Below are 13,598 nucleotides of genomic sequence, written 5' to 3'. Positions count from 1 at the left end.
TTTGACACTTCACTCGTACACATGATATTAACTAATACATGAATAACTAATTCCTCCATAAAATGATACATAAATTCACTCATAACTAATTTTTAATAACTTCATAACTCTAATTAGCTACCACCTACCAAACGACCCCTTAGGACAAGTTTGGTGCAATGGATAAATTGAGATAATTTTGATATAAATTTTTAGTATCCTTAATTTTGTTTGATTTTAAAGTGTGAAATATTTTATTTCAAGAATAATAGTTGGTATTGGATAAGCTATTTTTGTCTCTTGATAGAATAATAATTTTATGATAATAGATAAAATAATCAAAAAAAAAAATATCACCATGGTATCACAATGGTATGTTAATACACTTTGTTATATTTTAAGGTTATATATCCTTATTGTCAATCTTTTGAGTTGAGTATGCCCTTAAAGCTAACGGATGAATACATAGCTTGTATTTGTTATCATTGTTCACTATCATCCTCCCGTGAGCTTCTAATTCCTGAAAACAATTTACTTAAACAACCCCTTTATCTAGGGCTAGGTTAGCTAGATAGTCGGTCAATTTATTTGAAAGTGTGTAATACTGTCACCATTTATCCTTGCATGAGCCTCCATATTTCCTCTAAAATATTCACTACCTTCCATATTCTTTCAACAATATTCTCAAGTAACAAAGAACCAATTTTTATTATCACATGAGGTAACTCTATATACTTTAAAGCATGTAAGAGTGTCATTGCTTTTGCCTGAGTAGTAGTACTTGAAGGATCATCCATCTCCTTAGCCTGCCTGAGCTTGTATGATATCTCTTTTATTATTTCTCACACAGAAACTTCAGGGGCTTCTTCATGAATTTCCTTTTGATGTTTCATACTTGTATTATATGAAATCTTTTTACATGTTTAACTTGTATAGCAGTAAGATAATCACGAATGATTCAATAAATCAACAGCACACAAGTATATATATAGTTTCCTTACATAAAGATGCTTATTAAGTTCTGGCAAGGGAAATAAAAAGGTATAAATATAAAAAAGAGTCATCAATGGCGCTATGTTTGAAACAAACATAGAGAAATTACATGATAATCATGTGCCCACAAGTCTTCACAGCAGATCCAGCAAGACCATTCTCCCTCCTTATCAGGAAGATGAAAAATCAGAAGCCAGCATAGCTTTCAGTAAGCTTTACCTCCTCCAAAGATAAAGTGGCCTAGCCCCAAAGATTTTGGTTTTAAAGAATAATGCTGAGGGGCTGCATGGGGAAGTAGAATGCAAAATTCCCCCTACCTGTATAATAAATAACCATGACAGAGGAAAAACATAACATAAAAGGAAAACAAAATACTAAATCCCAAACAAAACAAGATATACATCCCAACAAAATCAAGCAACAAGCTTTGCTTAAAAGTCATTATAATTCTATTCCCAATTCTGTTTCTTCTCTTTTATTCCCCGTCTTTTTCCTTCATGAGATGTCATTGCCATCACCAAATGTAAAGACTAAACTCATTGATTGCACGAAGAAGCACAATAGATTCCAACCCCTGGTCGACATAAAAGTTAACTCTTTTAACTTGGATTTACAACTGGAACTGGGCATTGGATGTGAATGTTGAGCACCAGCTTGTCCAGCCATCTTATTGCCACACTAGTTAGATGGAGTATTTAATTCAGCAGATGATGATCTACTAAGACGTGCTTCGACATTTCCATGTGTTACAGTCTTATCATCAAATGCAACACGTTGGAGATTTTCTACAAGTAAATCAGAAGTAGACTTTGGTAGAGATTGAGGACTTGACACGGTTGAATTCTGAACTGATGGCGGCATGAGCCAATGAAACCAGTCATTTCTCCGCCTTAACTTTTCACCCTGCAACACAATGAAGAAATATTTTAGAACCTGTAACACAGTTTTGAGGCAAATACTACCAGGGTATCCTAATTCAAGCATATCCACTATACTTTTCTTCTTTTTTGATGACCGTGGTGTCTGAGGCTCTGAGCTAGCTTTCACGCACCTCAACTAATTCCATGGGATACTTGTCACCAGGGGTAAATCTAGGTAGACCCTAGGGGGTTCACCCAAACCCCCTCGTCAAAAAATTACACTATATATATAACGTCAAATTCTGATTTTAATGGTATATATATTAAAATGAACCCCCTAAAAACAAAGTACAGGCTTGGCTCAATGATTAAGTGGTTCAAGACATGCCCCTAGGTTGCAGGTTCGAATCCCACGGGCAACATTTTTTCCCTGTTTTTAATGCTTTGGAAAATGGAACTTTTGGGCTTCGACCTTTTTCTTCTTTTTCATTATTTTTTCCTTTTATTCTATTTCTTCTTTTTAATTTGTTTTTGTTTAAATTTATTAGGCACATTCTTTTTATTTATTTTTTTTATGACAAGGAAAACCCGCAACCACTATCATTTGGGTGCGCACAGGGTAAAACTCTCGTTCCTATGCAATAGCTTGCAAACCACACAGGAGAGGTAACCTGCACTAGGCAAGCCTCGTGCGACGAGCTCAACCCAGAAGGCAAACCCCTTGCTTTCGTTGGCAAGGGGTTTCGAACTTGTGACCTCCAACATGGAAGTCCCAAGCTCAAACCACTGGACCACCCCGAAGGGTTTTATTTTTTATTATTTTTATATCTATTATTCATGTTGTTTCAACATAACTCTTTTTCATATACCAACTTGAGAAAATCTTTTAAATATGATGAATTATATTTAACTTGAAATAATTTATTTTTTTAAAAAAAAAGGTAAATTAGATGTAATTGAATGAAGAAACTTAAATATCGTCAACATCCTTTTTAAAATATTAATTTATAGAATTCATGAAATTTCTTTTATATTTTTAGTTCTATTTTAGAGGGATGGAAACTAAACTTATTTGATTTATTCGTTATGTCTTTTTTACAATTATGACTGACCTAGTAAATTGAACTATATGAACTAAAAAAATTGACAATGCTATTTATTTATCTTCTGAATATGCATTATAATATTATAACTCTATTCTTAGACACTTTTAGAGAATCTTGACGATTTTCATAGTTATATGTAATTGAATGGATATTAATTTAAAAATTTTAAAAAGTGAAAACTAAAGTAAAACATTACAAAATAAAAGTATAAAAAACCACAAGAAATTTTAAGAATGCTCGATGGAGCATGATAAAAGTAGAAATAAATGTTTAATATGGTATGATAAAGTAAGTTAAATTTAGCATGATAAGGTAAATATATTTCTTCCCCGTCTCGCTTCCTTTTTCATCATTTAATTTTCACGCGTTTTAGGAATTAACTTATGTAATACAATCGATCCACTAAAATTCTTATCAATGTATCTTTGTCCTCGATATCTATGATTAGTTTAGTATTTACTTTTATGAACCAATGAAATATTTATGATTCTTGTACAAAGAGCATGCCGAGGGGCTACTACGCTCACCGCACACTTGCATTACTACCTGAACTTCTTCTTTATACTTTGAACCCCCTGAGCAAAAATACTGGATCCGCCACTGCTTGTCACCTCCCACAAGCAATAGGTATCAATTAACTCTGTCCACCAAAGCTTAGGGCAAATGAGAAGAATCACCTAGTATTTTTCGTCTCCGTTGGGATTTGAACTTAAAACCTCATGCCTCTCCTAGTTATGAAGCACTAAATGCCGAAATAGGCCATGCAAGAGTGTAGATGCAAATACTACCAAAGTAATTTCATGGTTAGGACATCAAGCAATTTCCTAATTCTGAAGCACTAATTATCTCACCCAGCTCCGGACATCAGCAAACAAACACTATACAGTTCAAACAGCAGCAGCTGTGAACATAACAAGGATAATACAACCCATAATATTTTTTCTAGCAGACCTACTTCAAAGAACATGGTGGACAATGCATAAGGTTATTGACTTCTTAAAAATCATTTACAAGGGTATCGACTCTAGGTGTACACAAGATTCCATGCTCACATCTCTAACGTCTTTACAAGTGCTCCATTCTTTTATAACACAAGCACTTCGCCAAAAACTCAAATAACACATAGTGAACCCTTTCTTTTTTTTTGAAATTAGTGACCCCTTTCTTTTTGGCCAGAGAAAGTACAGACAAAGTCTAAAAAGACCACAAACCACATATAGAAAGGATACCTGCACTTCTACAACAGTAGAGGACCTCACAGCATTCAGGATTAGTTGTATATTATCTGTCAACTCCATTACCTGCAAACATGAAAATGTGGTTCTTATCTTAAAACTGCAACGTATTTTATTGTATGTAAATGAGATGCAGAACCCAAAATCGAGATAAGAGTATGTTTGGTCTACATTGTTTTATTAAGTACAAATAATTTCATTTAGACTCCGCATTGTTCACAAAATTTCGGGCATTTTTTTTCATCTCTAATGACTTGACAAATTTCACTTCTTATAGGACCGAAATTTCTTTCACAAAACACCTATCCCCTTCTGTTATAACAGGAAGTCATAAGAAAAAATAGATCTGACTGTATAGTGTACAGCCATTGTGTACACAGAAATGACAGGCCAAAACAACCCAAGTTTTTCACGGCAAACAAAATTACCACAGAAAGAATGCTAAAGGCATGCATGTAAGTGAGGTTGTACTGAACTATACTGAAGAACCGTTGATCTAAAAGGATATCCACAGACTTCTCGGTCCACCTTCCACTCAACCCTGAAAGATAATCATCCGGCGCCACTGCCTTTGCAGCAAAATGACAAAAAGAACCATCACAATAACATTATTATACAGACAGAACACCAGATTGAACCAACATCATACAGTCCAGTGCAAACTCCTATACAGATCAGAATTCTTTATATCATCTTAGAATATCAGGTAATCAGCGTACTAGTATGTCAGAATACTTGAGTTAGTGTTAACTTCATCCCTCGTCGTTGAAATATAAGATGTGAATTATATCGCATTATAAATAAGTGTCTTGTATTCCATTTTCATCAAGTTCTCAATACATCTCCACTTCTCACATATTTAGACCAGTGTTGTCAAAGGCGCGCTTAAGCCCTGAAGCGAGGCTCAAAACATGTTGAGCTTCGCCTCGCTTTATGTGCACTTCAGTGTCGTCATCAAGGTTCTAAGGCAAACTTTTCCTTGCCAATGAGCCTCTTCTGAAGAAGTGACACTAAACAATTGACATTTCACTTTATCATAAAAAAATAATTTCTTTGGTCATATATATATATTTTTTTGATGAAATAAGTTGTTGTATTGAGAGGGCATCAAGGAGGTGCTTGAAAGATTACAAATCAAATGGTTATAACTCCAAACAGTGCAAAAAAACAAGATCTGGAGGTTGAGAACCAAAAGCAAAAGGCTCAAGGCTGCTAAGGCGCTTAGAGGAACTGATAAAATCTAGAAGGGGGATGAATGATGCTATCATTTACCGGGGAAAGGTTGCTCCAGCTATAAATTCTTTGGTCATATATTTGTTATTAGTGTTTATGATTATTAGTCTTGGACTAAACATATATATTTGTATTTTTTTCTTTCTTTGCGCCTTTTTCATTAAAGCATAGGCTTAATTTGCACTTAAATCCCCAACGGACCTTAGAGTTTTTTTGCACTTTTCGTCATTGATAACACTGACTTAGACAACCCTTCATATGATTATCAGTTGCGATATCTTTGAGGTAAGACCGTAAGATTACCTTTGTAAGTTATAATCCTTGGACAACAGAAGTTCAACAAAGGCAGCAAGGACCCTACAACCTACTGTGGCCAGATAACCTTTAGCAGAAAACATTCACTTATTGCATTCATAACCATCACATCAAACAGGCAATCATAATAAAAGCATTTTGTTTAAGTGGCTCTGAAGATTTAGCAGGATGAAGGAGTAGTCTGGATTAAAATAATTGAAGAAGTCTATGACAGCAGACAAGGCTGAAATCCCCCCTTCAAATGGTCTATACACTAGGGAAAGAGATCTCCACATTATTGGCAGAGTTTCAACAATTTACTAGATTGGAGGTGGGAAATGGAGTGAAAATAGATTTTGAACTGACTTATGGACTGGTGATGAGTTTTTTTTTTTTTTTTTTGATGACGAGGAAAACCCGCAGCCGCTACCCTTTGGGTGAGCACAGGGGGTTTACCCCCGCTCCTATGCAATAGCTCGCAAACCACATAGGAGAAGTAACCCGCACTAGGCAAGCCCGAGCGACGAGCTCAACCCAGAAGGCAAACCCTTGCTTTCAGTGATGAGTTCTTGAAACAAAACGTTCCTCTTTTTTTAAGTTGTTGCAGTAACATAACAAAGATGGAGTTGTGACTGATTTTTATTCCAACACTGGTGGCAGATGAATTTTGGAAGGAATCTGAAAGATTGGGAAATTGAAGATTTTTGTCAACTACTCCAACTCAATTATACCCACATTGATCAGAGTAAGGGGGATTTACTAGTATGCATATCTAGTAAGAAAAAATCCTTTTAGGAATGAAGTGTTATTGCCTTCCAATGAAGCATACAGGATATCGGGATACTAGCTGGCCATGGAAAGGGATCTGGATTCTGGGGAACTAAAGCTCCAACTAATTGGTTCGATTGCAGGATGGGGAGCTTGCCTTAGTCGGGATAATCTTCAGAAGAAAGGTTTTGCACTAAGTAATATATGTTACTTATGTAAAGAAGAGTTGGAGACTGTGAATCACATTCCTATGCATTGCAGAATAGCTAGACAATGTTGGGAATTTCTTTTTCAGTATTTGTGGGATCTATTGGATCATGCCTCAGAGTATGAAGGAATTATTGGAGAGTTGGCAGCACCAGAGAACGCATAAAACTTTGAAGGAAATTTGGAGAATTATACCTTAGTGCATATTCTGGACTATTTGGCTAGAAAGAGAAAGAAGTAACACTTGTTTTGACGGGAAAAAAGACCATATTTCTAGAGTTCAAAACTAGTGTTTATATAATTTGTTTTGTTAGAGTAAAAGTAGTTGCATTGATATTTGATAATATAGATCAATATATTGACTTTCTGGAGTTGCTAGGGAGATGCTGTAATTGACTGTATGGATATTCTCAAATCTTCTGTAACTCTTGGTACCATCTTAGTACTTAGTCAACAAACCTTTACCTTATTAAAAAAAACATTATATGTAGAACATTGGTGAATCCAGTAATTTGATATGCAAACAGTCATTTCTTGTGCTGACATGACTTTCTACTCATGAAGCATAAACATTTCAGTCTAGTGACTTCAAACTCCAAATTAATACAATGGACATTAATACTTGGAAAAAACATCTCAACAAAGCCCCATATGACATAAACTATACCATAGAATGATCATCCATCCATTTGCTTACAACTACCTGGTCATATCATAGACATGTCGAAGAAAGAGGGACAATACAAGATCATGCAACTCTACAAGTGTTCCACTCCGACTAGTTTGGATAATGCAGGAAATTTTTTCCTCCCCAAGGAAAGAGTTAGAAGTTTTCATTAATTTGACCTTTTTACTCCTGTAACTAACAGAGGAAAATCAACAACGATAAGAGAGATAGAGAATTAGACACAGAGAGACCTCCAGTTGAAATGACTACTAACTACCCTGGCTCTCCCCCACTGTTTTTCTTAATAAGAGTATGGATCTACGGCTGATTCTATGCTCAAGTATGTCCTATTTTTTACTAATTTTATTATGCTGTTACCAAATCTTGAGGATAACCCTAAGGATTTCAAAAACAAATTGTTACAAAAGACTAAAGAGGCTCACACTTTGCACCAGAAAAAAAAGTACAAACAGAGAAGGGAAGTCCAAAGGATTAAGTACAAAAACATCAGTTCCAGATGTCTGTCCCCCTTGTCTCTCCCTGTTTGAGGAGAAGATACCATTGGCATTTTCTAAGCCATAAAAAAAAAGAGCAACGACACTTAACCACGCTCGGCAACATTATTAAGATTTAAGAGTTACCAGCAATAACTTGAATTAATATGTCGGGATGCTTTTTCAAAAGAATGAGCTACTAATACACCTGAAAATATTAATCACAAACTAAGGGTCAAGAGAACACTCCAACCAACTCACTTTCTTGAAGCCTGCTATTAGTGTAACCGGAACCCATCCATGTTCATCCATGTTCTGTCGCAAGAATGTGTCCTTAATCAAATTCTCATTACTGCGACAAAATATAGTAACATTAAGACTTTAGGATACCAATACAGTTAAGGCAGTTACTAAATAAGAGCAATTACATGCAAATAGAACAAAGACATATCTACCTGAAATAATAATCCATCTGGTTCACTATTCTAATTTGCAACTGGGTATCTGGTACATGAATGAAGACAGGTGGCACAGGAGAAAGCATAGGCATTCTGAGTGGATCAGGGAATGGACCTGGAAAATAAAATACAGGTGGAACTTCTGCATATTGGTTAAAGTATCAGTAGAGACACAAAATGGGGTTTAGAAACTCAAAAAAAAGATCTTGAGAAGTAAGACATCTCACCAGAGTAAACCATGGGAGGTTGATAGGGCTGCACAGGCATGGGCCCAGGTATATAAGGTGGAGACGTATGAGGTGGGGCCCCCATGAATGGCCTAGCTGGACCTCTCTGAGGCTGCATGTGTGCATCCCTATTCCCCCAACCTCTGTGGGGTTTCCAATCCTGATTTTGCCGTTCCTGATCACGCCTACCCCCATAACCATTATGATACGTGCCATCTCCACGGGGGTGTGGACCAACATTGCCTCTCCTATTTGCATTTCGTTGATGTTGGTGGTCATTTCCACCATGTGATTGAGCTCCAAATCCCCCCCATTGTCCACCATCTCTACGATTGTTATCCCTTGAAGAAAACTCAGCACCATAATTACCTGACTTTCCAGAATTATTGACTGTTTCCACCTCAAAACCATGTGCCTGTTGCTCAGAAAAGACGCCATTTGCTGATGCATTATGGTTTGAGTTACCACCACCGCGCTTCATAGACCTTTGGCGGCTGGGTACAACATGGTTCAGCATTGTATTAGGGTTTGCATTGTTAGTATTAGCTTGCCTATGAGAAGCTGATGCCATCCCAGTGACCTGTAAGATCCACACGTTTACATATAAATGAGCTTCTGGAACTATTAATTGATACATAGGTGGTTCTAGCATGTGCAGAGAGAAAAAACAACAGCAATTAGTGCGCTTGAATCCTAAGGTAGTTAACATCAAGTATATTAATTCTCAATTCCAAAAATCGTAGCAATGAGGAATGGGGAATAACCTGTGTTTCAGAAACTGATCCATTGGACAGAGTTCTGAGTGAATCAGAAAAAGAAGAAGACGATTTAAATGAAGCCTTGGTGGAGTCAGAGAGAGCAGGCCAAGAGAGAGCACCCATAACAGGACTAACATCAGCTGCACCATTTGAGGGTTTATTCCAAACCGTCTTTTTAGCCCCATTGCTGTTAGTGTCACTCTCAAACGCACAACCGTCCACTTGTTCAGAAAGCGAACAATCAGAGAAGTGAACTACTTGTATATTAGATTCTGATTGACCAATCTGAGCCCAGGGCGAGTAAACGCCACGCGCGGCTGCTTCTGATCGGTTAGACTGCTGTGGAGCAGTGTCAGCGGTAGTATTCCAGTGAGAATGATGGTTAATAGTAGATGTAGCCATTAAAACTAGGGTTTGTTATCGGAATCAAAAACTTTCAAAAGTGATGTCCCTAATTAATCTCGAATTAGTGTATCTATACTTGAAAATCCGCTGATTAACTATTCTTAAAGAAGAAATAAACAATACATATATCAAATCGATCAAAATTTTCTACTGATTAAGCATTAGAATGACATGAGAGAAATCGATAAACGGAAAGTAAAAGGTTAGAGGAGAGTATAAACTAAGCAACTAACGATGGTTTTGCCGATCAGTCCAGAGAGAACCCGTCTCTGTGTCTCTCTCTATTTTCTTCTTTGTTTAGCACTAGTGAAAAACCCAACTCACATTTGTTGTTGTTGTTGTTGATGATTCATCAGAATATATTTACCAACTACCCTAGTCTTTTGGCAAGGACGGGCCTGTTTGGCAAATACCTATTTTGAAAAAGTATTTGGTTAATTATTTTTAAATGTAAGTAGAAGTAATTTTTCTATGACATAATACATAAACATGACATTTAACTTGGTTTCAGTGGACAACTATGACCTCTAACTTTGAGTGTACACAAGTAGACACTTAAATTTATATAATTTGAATAAGTAGACACATGTGTCCTACATGACATAATACACGTAGGACACCACGTGGGACACAAAATTGTCATGTAGGGTACCATGTAGGATGAATGTGTCTATTTGTTCAATTTTATACAAGTTTAAATGTCTACTTGTGCACACCTAAAGTTAAAGGTCATAGTCGTCAACTGACACCAAGTTAAAGGTCATGTTTATGTATTATGTCTTTTATGTTTATATATATATATATATACACATATACTAGTCATGGGCATGTGCACTGCTGGTGTGAGTCATGCTAAGTTGTCTCATTCTCTCTACATTTGTAAAGCAGTCTTGTCATGTGTGTGCGCATTATTATTGATGTAGTAGAAGTGAACGTTGTGTTAAATAGTCTTCTCATGAGTACATGAGTTATTATTGATCTTGTAAAAAGATAAAGATTAATTTATGCATTTAATAATGTGTAGGATATCTATGTGGTAAATTATGAACGACAACATCAACTTAGAGTCTGTTTGGATTGGCTTAAAAGTTGATCAAACCTACTTTTAAGTCATTTTTAGCTTTTGGAAGTGTCAATAAGTTTAAAATGACTTTAAACAAAAGTTAAAAATCAAAAGTAGGTCTCCCTTACTTTTTATTTTTTGACTTAAAAACTATTTTTTAAGTAAATCCAAACGGGTAGGAAACGCACACTCTCAATAATTCAGATATGAAACTCAAAAAAATTGGAATAATTAAGTATAATTTTTTATCCTTTTAGCTCATTAAATTAATTGTGACTAACAAGAGTGTAACGACCCAAAATCGTCGTTATTTAGGAGAAGCAATATTCGGGAAAAATTTGGGCCCTTGTCCCGCCATAGTGAGCCAGATGCCGCTAGGGCGGCGGTGCCAGGGCGGGATAGGCGAGGCAGAACATAAATTACGAGAAATCATATTTTCTTCATCTTTCTAAAATACCTAATTATAAATAAGTCGTAAAACACCCTAGAAACCTCAGAAAAGTTGCTCTAAGCTTGGGAAGGAATGAGAAGGAGATTTCTAGCGTGAGGATGGTGATATCTTGCAGATTCTTGGCCAAATTCACCGTCACGAATCTCGGAAAACAGGGAATCGAGGTCAAAAACTTCGTGTTGGCGTCCAGGTAGGCTAGGTTTTATGAATTGAGTACTTTAAATTTGTGCTTACTGCGTAATATATGTGAATCGATGGTAGGATTTATGTATAGGCATTCGTGCACCGAATGATTATTGATTTAAACCCTAAAAAGAAGCCTTAAACGATGAATTATGGTTAAGTATGGTCGAATTAGGGTTGCATGATGTGTACTGATGAATAACCCATTGTAGGTGATGGCTGTGATTCTATGTTTATGTGATGTACGTTTGTTCTTCCTTCATTATGATACATGTGTGTATAAATGTTGCATTATTGATCACACTTGTTGTAAGGAGATAAATGAATGATGGTTACCATGAAATCATGACTTAAATGCATGATCTTGAGAATATCTTGTGATTGTGATTGTGGTGTGTTGAATGGATCGGTTGTCACGTTTCGGCAAACTAACTTGGATCGATTGTCACGTTCTGGCATAACTAACTTGGATCGGTTGCCACGTCCTGGCATAATTATGGGATCGGTTGCCACGTTCCGGCATAATCATTGGATCGAGTACCACGTTTCAGTATGCTAACTGTTTTGGGTTTGGGTTCCATGAGAGGACCAATGACTTGTCAAAATTGTGTATTTTGAGGAAATATGAAGTTGTTCATTGTTCGTACATGTTGATGATATTGTATATGTTCGATAGGTGTATGCGATTATATGGTGGTGTTGACTTATATATGTTACACCCAGTGGTAAAGATTATGACGGCTTATATTTGATTGTTCTGTGTGTTTAGCGAACTTATAGGGTATAATGGAAGGGTAAAGTGTTCAAGGGGCGAGGAATTGATAGTAAGGGTTGTTCGTGTATCGTAAATGCGGGAAGTAGAGATAGTGTATATGATGAAATATGCGTAGGTGGACTTCACCTTGGGGAAAAAGATTGGGCTTAGTGGTAAGGAAGTTTGATGTAGTGTACTATGTGACCATGGTTGAGTAATGTGACGATGGAGTAAGGATACGAAGTGAGCGGTTAGTTGGAATGTTTGTGGGTGTAATTGGGGATTCGCTAATTGTTGACATCCAATTTTGACCGACCTTTAATCCTTTTGGGAATGCTATTCGATTAAATACGTATTTTAAAATATATTTTGAGTTTAAATTTTAGTCGATTTTGTCTAAAATTATATATTTTAGTGTGTGTACTTTATAAAAAAATTATTGTAAATATTATTAAAATATTTTAAAATTATTAGTAAAACTCAAAATAATTATTTTATTCAAAAGTTTTAAAATTTAAGTGATTTTAATTATATAAAAATATTATAACATATAGTATTAATTTTATAGCATTTTCTTAATTTCCCTCCAAATCTTTTAAATGTTAGCCTATTATATTCTAATTCCTTTCAATTCTAGCCTATTCAATTCTAATTTAATTTCAAATATAGCCACCTATTCATTTCAATTTTAGTCATCCTACTTTAATCAATTTCAAATCCTCATTTAATCTCATTTGTCTATCCTTTAGTTAAAATCTAAGATCAAATCTTAATCGTCCATCTTATTCGATTCAACGGACAAAATCAAAGCTCCATCTCTTGCCTTTTAATATCTCAAAGACCAAAACCCCTAATTTTTTCTAATTTCTCTCCTCTCTCTCTCTCCCTCTCCAGCCGCTAACCCCTCTCTCTCTTCTCTTCCTCGCTCTGGCGACTAGCAGCAACTGTGACCAGCAGCAACCCTGGCGACCCTCTCTCTCCCCTCGCCTCTTCTCATCTCTATCCTTCCCCTCTCCTACCTTATTCTTATTCGTTTGACCAGCAACCGACGAGGACCACCAACGACTGGTGAAGCTGCCAGCGAGTGGCGCAGCTCCGACAACCAGCAGCAACATCCGATCGGCGAGCCTCCTTCTCCTTTCTCTTCCTTTTTCCGACGAAAGCCACCGGAGGTAGTCACCTCTCTCTCGCCCTCTCTCCCTTCCTCTTCTATTTTCTCTCCTCTCTTCGCAGGACCACCAGCAGCAAGTAGCCAGTGAAATGGCACTGCCAGCGTGACAACAGCCAGGCGAGCAGAGCAGCATGCTCTACCAGCAGAAACAATAAGCTCCGACCAGCGAGCTTCAGGCAGCGTCGCCTCTTTCTCACTTCCGGCGAAGACGAGAGAACAACAACGCCAGCAGCCGCGAAAGCCAACTCCGACCAGCAACCATGCACACCAACCGGTGAAACAACAACAACTC

At 36.7% G+C, this 13,598-nt stretch overlaps 1 protein-coding gene across 1 annotated transcript; it reads right to left on the bottom strand.

The window, feature by feature from the left end:
• Positions 1-1,257: 1,257 nt before the first annotated feature.
• On the bottom strand, positions 1,258-10,008 carry LOC125849316 (la-related protein 1C-like). Its single transcript, XM_049529383.1, has 6 exons — positions 9,286-10,008; positions 8,522-9,101; positions 8,292-8,436; positions 8,098-8,188; positions 4,168-4,239; positions 1,258-1,875 (listed from the first exon to the last, which is right to left on the bottom strand). The coding sequence occupies exons 1-6, from the start codon at positions 9,679-9,681 to the stop codon at positions 1,651-1,653; spliced, it is 1,509 nt and encodes a 502-aa protein (XP_049385340.1). The 5' UTR covers positions 9,682-10,008; the 3' UTR covers positions 1,258-1,650.
• Positions 10,009-13,598: the final 3,590 nt, after the last annotated feature.

The sequence above is a fragment of the Solanum stenotomum genome, chromosome 12, assembly GCF_019186545.1.
Source record: "Solanum stenotomum isolate F172 chromosome 12, ASM1918654v1, whole genome shotgun sequence".
NCBI classification, from domain to species: Eukaryota; Viridiplantae; Streptophyta; class Magnoliopsida; order Solanales; family Solanaceae; genus Solanum; species Solanum stenotomum.
This window is presented reverse-complemented; position numbering and strand designations above follow the sequence as displayed.

Coding starts and splice junctions, on each gene's coding strand:
- LOC125849316 (XM_049529383.1), bottom strand. CDS start 9,681: ATGGCTACATCTACTATTAACCATCATTCTCACTGGAATACTACCGCT. Junction 8,437..8,521: donor ACCTCCCATGGTTTACTCTG/GTGAGATGTCTT, acceptor ACCAATATGCAG/AAGTTCCACCTGTATTTTAT. Junction 1,876..4,167: donor CTACTGTTGTAGAAGTGCAG/GTATCCTTTCTA, acceptor ATTGTGTTGCAG/GGTGAAAAGTTAAGGCGGAG.